At 40.1% G+C, this 7,562-nt stretch overlaps 1 protein-coding gene across 3 annotated transcripts in view; it reads right to left on the minus strand.

Moving 5' to 3' along the window:
* Window positions 1–6,770, minus strand: part of LOC100700494 (focal adhesion kinase 1) — a 63,141-nt gene extending 56,371 nt beyond the window's left edge. The window contains exon 1 of one of the 3 annotated variants that reach the window (XM_019364318.2): window positions 6,484–6,770. Coding sequence is in view for 1 of the 3 variants with exons in the window: in XM_025911350.1 (XP_025767135.1) it covers window positions 4,771–4,807 (37 nt within the window). In the remaining 2 variants the exon portion in view is untranslated. Of the gene's footprint in view, window positions 1–4,770; window positions 4,904–6,483 lie in introns of those variants that run through there. The other 2 variants (XM_013275671.3, XM_025911350.1) reach the window with 2 other exon arrangements.
* Between the last annotated feature and the right edge of the window lie 792 nt (window positions 6,771–7,562).

The raw sequence follows: 7,562 nt of genomic DNA on the forward strand, positions 1-7,562 counted from the left end.
TTCAGTATCGTGGTTTATATATTCACCTAATCAGCAATATATAGCTGGTTCTATCCTGGGAGGAGAAACAGATCTCTCCGTTCCTCATCAGGAAGGTCACGCAGTGTTAGGAATAAGAGGAAGAAAAAGCTGCCAAATTAATCAGCCCCTTGTGAATAAGGGAGCAGCCAAAAGTAAGTCGCTAATATGTTCACTACTACACTTTCCAGTGCAGTCACATGAACTCAATTCAGCAGAAGAATCAAAAAAAATCCTTAGGACTTTATTCAATTACATTTTTACCACTATAACATTTGAGAAAAAACAAAAATAAGAACCTGAAGACATTACAACTTAAACTCAGATGGACTTTTAAAGAACTAGGTATTAGGAATTAGGTATATCCTGTCAGTAGTAGGTTGGATTCCTTTTATTATTTTTTCTTTAGAATTGCCTTAATTCTTCATTGCATCCAACAAGGCGCTGAAAACATTCCTCTGAGATTTTGGTCGCATTGGCACGACATCATCAGATGGAAACTGTAGATCTGTTGGCTGCACATCCACGATAGGAATGTCCCGTTCCACCACATTGCAAAGATGCTCCAGATAGGCCATTTGGGAACATTTGACAACTCTTTGGTGTGTTACACTGCTGGAAGTATCCATCAGATGATGGGCACACTGTGGTCATAAAGAGATGGACACGGTAAGCAGCGATATCTAGGTAGACTGTGGTTTTTGCTCCAAGGCTACCAAGGTGCCCAAAGTGAGCCAAGAAAATATTTCTAAACAACTCACACAGTGGATCAATGCCTGCAGGTCGATCATTCATGCATCACAGCAGAAATCAAGACTCATCGGACCAGGCAATGTTTTTATAATTATCTGCTGTCCAATTTTGGTGATTTGGTACCGTCCAACAGTAACCTCAATTCATAGCAGCTGGTGTGGTCGTCTGCTGCTGAAGCTAATCTGTATCTACGTTTGATATGTTGTGTAAAAAACCATGCCATGTTCAAAGTCACCTTTCTTCCTCATTCTGAGGCTCAATTTGAACTTCAGCAGGTCATCTTCACCATGCCTAAATGTGCTAACTTACTTACATCTGATTGTTAATACAAATAACTAATTAGCCAAAGTTGAACAGGTGTACCTAATAAAGTGACTGGTGAGACAGGTTTATTTTTTGAAACCAGTGCATGCCTTGTGAAGTTGGATCACGTCTTCTCTCTGGCTGAACAAACTAATGGTTAAATTTCAGATCACATTATTTTCTTTATTTAAAGAGTAAATGTTTTTGACTTCATATCAAATCTGTGATTTTACGCGGCACATATGCAGTATGCACTCTCAGATACCCACTTTATTCCCTCCTGTTCTTGCAGGTTTTCCACCGATTTAATAGATTTATAGTTTCTTTCATTTATAAGCCATTTTATGGCTCTACCTCAGTGTGCAGTACACTGCACCAAAGTTAACATTCAGACATTTATAAACACATTAAACCAAACCACAGGAGCACCGGGGTCTAGCAGAAACTTCTCATCTTAGAATACTTTCAGGAACTGAGAAAAAGGGATTAGCTACCCAAAACTTTTGATCCAATATATGCATTACATAAAATAGCTCCCAATGCATTTACTCTATTAAAAAAAATACTGTCTAGCATTAAATAGACCTATGAGCCAAGAACCTTCACAGCCAAGGTGACCGGTCACAGACGACTATATCCAACCTAGTTTCAAAACACTTGAGGTTCATTTCATTTTCTCACACAAGCTTATAAGCGGAAACATTAGTCAGACAGAAAAAACAATCTGTAATGTCAATGTCATACCTTTTTTTATCTGTTCTATAAATATATAGCTGCTACTCATCTCACACCTTTTTATACAAGTCAGTGTGAGGTAAAGGACCTGACTTTTAACATATTATAACATAGTCTGGACTGATTCTGGACTGAACACAGATATGGATATTAACTGACTGTCATGTAATTCTTTCTAAAATGTTCAGTTTGATTTCCCATTAAGTCTTTGCCATTTCAGTCTAATACTGCACATGTTTTCAAGACATCCTGATGGCATAGAGTCATGTGAAAGTTTTCACAGTGAAAAAAATAAATACACCCCATGATTCAGTAGTTTGTAGAACTCTTTTACATTGTTGTGTTGGCCCCCTCTTCTTTACCAAGTTACTTCAGTTCATTTGAGGTTGATTGGCATTTGTTTATTTATTTGCATTTGTTTACAGCTCTAAGCTTCGCAACACCTTAATTCTTTTCTTTTTCAGCCATTGTTATAGATTTGGTGTTGTGTTAGGGATCATTGTCCTTTTGCATGACCCAGTTTCAGGCAAGCTTTAGGTGTCAGTCAGGCAACCTCACATTTGACTTCAGAATACTTTGATATACAGAGGAGCTCATGCTCCACTCAATGACTGCAAGATGTCCAGGTGCTGTGGCCGCCAAACAAGGCCAAATCATCACACCTCCACCATCTTGTTGACAGTTGCTATGAAGTGTTTGCTCTAAAATGGTGTGTTTCTGTTTCGCCAAACATGGTGCTGTGCACTATGGCCAAACATCTACAGAAGTCTTGTAGTTTGCTCAGATGCAACTTTGCAAACCGAAGCTGTGCTGCCATGTTCTTTTTAACAAGACGCGGTTCTCTGCTGGCAACCCTTTCAAACAGGCCATACTTGTTCAGCAAACTGAGAACTGGCAAAAAAAGAAAGAAATGAAAAATCATAATCACAATCACTTTGTTAATATTGATAATATGATAGATAATTGATTTTAGAATGACGTAACTGTTAAACCTTTTTTGTGTGTGAAAATATCTTCACAGTGGACCTTCTTAAATTTGAAAAATATTCATGTGGATTGATCTTAACCTGCCACAGTGAGTCTGGGTTTAGATGGGGGCAAAAGCCATGGCTGCACAGGAAAGGAATGTGTTGTATTTATAACAAAACAAATGTACGACTGCAAAACAGAACGCAGAAGAAACAGGCATTTTATCTTCATTATCATTATTCTTGTTTGCATAATGTTAAGAAGGCAAAACTGTAATTGAAAAATAATTATCTAATTAATTACCTATTAATTACCTAAAGAAAAGCGCTGTCAGATACAAGCGAGAGTCAGATGCACTGTGCATACATTTCATTAGAAGAGGCTTTAAAACTATGAAAGCTAACCAGCAAAATTATGTTAGAATGAGGCCCTGAAATTGATTTGAACGTCTCACAGGCAGTCAGTGCTGACCCACATGGAATAACTTAAGCAAAACAGTGAGCTGTGGATGCAAATAAGGGCAGACTGATGGTGACACATGAGCGCTCGCGTCCAGTCATACAGTCACTGATCTTTCAAGACAGCCTCCTTCTGTATTACCTGAAAATATGGCAACAACTTCAACAAACCAACTGTAACACTGTTCTCCAAGATTTGTAGCAGAAACTAAACATCTATGAGGCTACAATTAAGCATATTGTATATCCTATGACCTCATGTTTAATCTGTCACTTTACAAACTTGGAAAGTTTATGGATAGCCGCTTCAGCTAAGGAAGCATTTCAGCAAAGGCTACTTTTTATTTGTGATTGTAAGCATTTATGTGTGTTGGAAGCGTAAAAATATGACACAAGCCATCAGGTATCTTAGCTATAGTTATTGGCGCAATAGCAGAAAACATGGCCTGGGGCACAGGATGGGTGTTGGAGCTCGAAGTGTCCTGGAATTCAATGCAGCACAATAAAGTAACCACATTTAAGGCAAGACATGAGACAACACAACTTAACTGAGATCATAAGCTGGAGTTTTACATCCTTTATAGATTCTATGGGTGTGTTTGTGTTTTATATGTAAGCTAATATTGCAGACACAAACACACTGAATTCCCTTTTTTCTATAGGCGTAGGGACAATCTGATTTTCAGTTATAAAGGCAATATAAAAAACTGTTCAGCAACTTACAGTCCTCTGACCAAGAAAAAAGGGACATTTGATAGCTGTGGGCAGTTGTTGTACAAAACAAGAAATCTGATGTTTAACTCTTTGCGGTGCAAGTATAACCAAATGTGGCTGAACAAAGAAGACTACAAGCTTGGACTCCAATATGCTTTTTAAACCACCTTAAAAAGCTGTCTGTATGAATAAAGACTTAGATACAGTTTTAATTTGGGAAAAGCTGGTTAAGATTTAAAAAAGAAAAAGAAAAGTCAGGGTTACATGTGATCATCTCGCTAAGAGTTAAACCTACTCCTGTTTATCTTTTGGCTTTCATTGACATAGGTGCCAGTTCCTCTAAACTATGAGAGCAATGTTTAGGAACTATAATCGCAGTAGTGTTTGTTATAACCTAACGTCAAGCTGATGGGGTTTCAGAGTTGTTCCCAAGAAAAGTTTAAATACGCTTAGTGCAGACAGGACAGCGCACAGTCACGCTATGATTCATAACTTACGTCGAGTCAGCGAAATAAGAAAAAGATTTTTTAATTTAGGCTAAAAGCTACAAACAAGCAGATCTGTGCCACTTAATCTAAAAAAAATGAGAACCAACCAGGTTTAACAAATAAAACACAATGGGCCGACACCTTATCAGTCCCCTAATCTTGTTTGTTTGTGTTCCACTCTTTACCTGTCTGTGAGGTTTTTCACATGCAACTGCTTGCACAGCGGTGCACAGAACAAATTCCTTTCCAGCTTTCTGCCTGCCAGACCCTCTCTATCTGCCTCGCACAGAGAAGATTCACAAAGCCATCAGTATAACTGCACGCGTACGTACCTCCATTGGTGCAACCCAGGAAATCCCAGAACTGCATGTTGGCAGTCAGTACGCAGAGGCCCGGTCCACCGCTAAATCATGAATGTCCGTGCGTTCCTCTCCCCTCTCTCTGCACTTCCTAGTTGTACTGTATGCTGTCACTTATAGGAGAGTGAAAGCACCCGCCCACTGAATGTTTAGGACTGACACACCTGGGGGGCTGAGTTTCATTTCCAAACTGTTGCCTCCTCCTTCTTAATGCTTGATTCTCATTCTTTCCCCAACTAACTCTCCCATCATATCCCACCATTCTGCCTGTCGAATTTGTGAGACCCACCATCACTAAAGAAAGGGATAAGGGAAAAAAATCAATCCAATATCCGAATTGTTGTTTCCCCATTCATGCATCTTCATCTCAGTGGAAGTAACAAGAGAAAAGGTGAGGAGACAAGGCAGCAGACATGGAAACAAAGCCATTCCTTTCCCTTTCAAGCACCACTTCTACAAATAAAAACTCATGGACGATCACGTGTGCACAATTTTCAAATTTGTTTATAATAAACACATTTTCAGAATAATGAAAAATGTGTTTGATATGCAGTTAAAAACAGAGAAGTGAAAAAAAACATCAACTGCTGCACTGGTCGCATGTGCACTCGAGCAAACATTAATGAGTGCTTTAATAGTATCTACACAGAAAGGCATCTGCTGGAAGGGAAGTGGTACAAAAAAGTGACATTTCTTGATAATTCACTAAGAAAAAAAAAGTGGTCATATCCCTTTTTCAGGAGAGAAGTATATTCCATGTCAAGCATGGTTATTTTGTCCATGATCACATCATAATATCTGCGAACACACTTTGGTTTCCTGACCCAGTGGTTTTTGCTGCTAGAGGATGTTTGCAGGGATGTGATCTGGGGTAACAGTCACATAAAAGCAGGAAACAAGACGGCAGAGCATCAGGAAAACAGACATCTGTAGGAGACAAGTCAGGGCAGTTTGGATTCAAAAAACCCTGAAATCAAAAAAGCAAATAACTGACAAACCCTCGACCACAGAGCTGCTGGGCACTAAGCTGTGAACCAGGTTTAATTCTGTCAGGTTTACCATTATACATAAATTTCTGTTTAATCCCATCAAGCACGCTCACAAATGATTTGTGGCCCTAAAAACACATAAAAAAACCCCACAGGATCTGCTCAAATATTAATCCATTTCAATCGGCCTAGTTCAGTGATCAGTGTGCAGTAATGAGGTTGACAAGGCAGCAAACAGCCCCCAAAACACTTGAGACATTCAGTTTTAAGTAAAGGCTGTCTCCCCCTTTTGTCTCCAAACCATTGCCTGCAAAAAATAAGTCTCAGTGTGACCCACTCGTTGCTCAACAAAACACAGCTGTTTTGCAAAGGCGTTGTTGCTCCGCATGACAGAAATCCTGCCTGGTTTGGACCTTTGCACCCACCGGAGAAACACAGAGGGGTGGTTTCGGCCACTGCCTGTCTGTTAGGAATACAAATTACTCCGCCGTGTATAAAACGACCAGTAATTCACATCAGCTAATTCACTCTAAACCCTCATGCCAGCTCCTAAAAACACACCCACACCTAAGTGCATTGTCGTTAACCCCCATTGTCTGTGTGTGTGTGTGTGTGTTACCCCCTTTAATGCTAAGCTAGCTAAGCTAACCCAGGGCTATTCCCACTCAGTTCGCTCCCAAGAGGGATCAATACTCACCCGCTTCAGCCCTGGAGCCCGACCGCACCTACTTTCCGTAACCGGACACCTTATCCAGCCAGCGCGTCTGAATTTTATTAACGCATCCACTGATAATAGGAACCGGCTCGATGGATGTCTCTGCGCTCCAGGTCCCTCTCCCCCGTCTGTTTTTGTCCACAACAGCGCCGTGCCCGGTAGTCGGTGTCCACTGACGCTAGCTGTTAGCACTGCTGCTGCCTCTGCTGCTGCTGCTGCTGCTGGAGGAGCCTGATCCTTTACAACATGGCTGCAGCTGGCAGGGCTCATTGACAGGAGGAGAGGGGCCCTACGTGTCCACTCCTGCATCAAGGGACCCCAATTTTTTCTGCATATGAGATCCAGATTTTGGAGTACTAAACTATCCCCCTATTTATTTTGTCACATAAAGAAAAATGGCACAGGAGAGTAAAACCGCCTTATATTGTACATTAATCTTGGGGTCTTAAAAATCCACAGATTTAACGTACTATGGTGGTATTTTATTGTTTTACGTATTTATGACCAGTTAAAAAAGGACGTTCTGTAGTGCCGTAGAGGGAAATCTATTTTCGAGCCCATATTTTGCCATATTAAGGAGAAAATACATTATGTTCTGAGGTTTTGATTCTTTCTTGCAGTTGGTTCTGGTTAATAGGACATACAAACAATAGCACTTCATAAAATTACTGTATATATGGTTGCTGACAGGCTCTGTTTTAGACATAAACATTATAACACTGAGTCCTCACCAAATCTGGCTAAAGTATGTGCACACACTGAAGTACACCTTTATTTGATTTTAAGATTTAAGAGGTGCATGTGTCTGTGTGTGTGTGTTGGGAGGGACTGTCAGAGCAGGATGAAGTAAAGCTGTCATTGCTACTATGAAACTGCAACACTGTCTGTAACCGTGTGTCTTTGCTTCTTCACTGAATAAAAAGATGTACAGTGAGTTTATTGAATGGGTCCCTGCATTTCACAAATGTATGTCAGTGCTGATGAAAGCTTTAAGTATTTTGTATTTTCATAGTGGAACACACTACACAGAGGAACAGTAAAATAAAGGACACAGTGAACCT

Source organism: Oreochromis niloticus, linkage group LG11, assembly GCF_001858045.2.
Source record: "Oreochromis niloticus isolate F11D_XX linkage group LG11, O_niloticus_UMD_NMBU, whole genome shotgun sequence".
In the NCBI taxonomy this organism is placed as follows: domain Eukaryota; kingdom Metazoa; phylum Chordata; class Actinopteri; order Cichliformes; family Cichlidae; genus Oreochromis; species Oreochromis niloticus.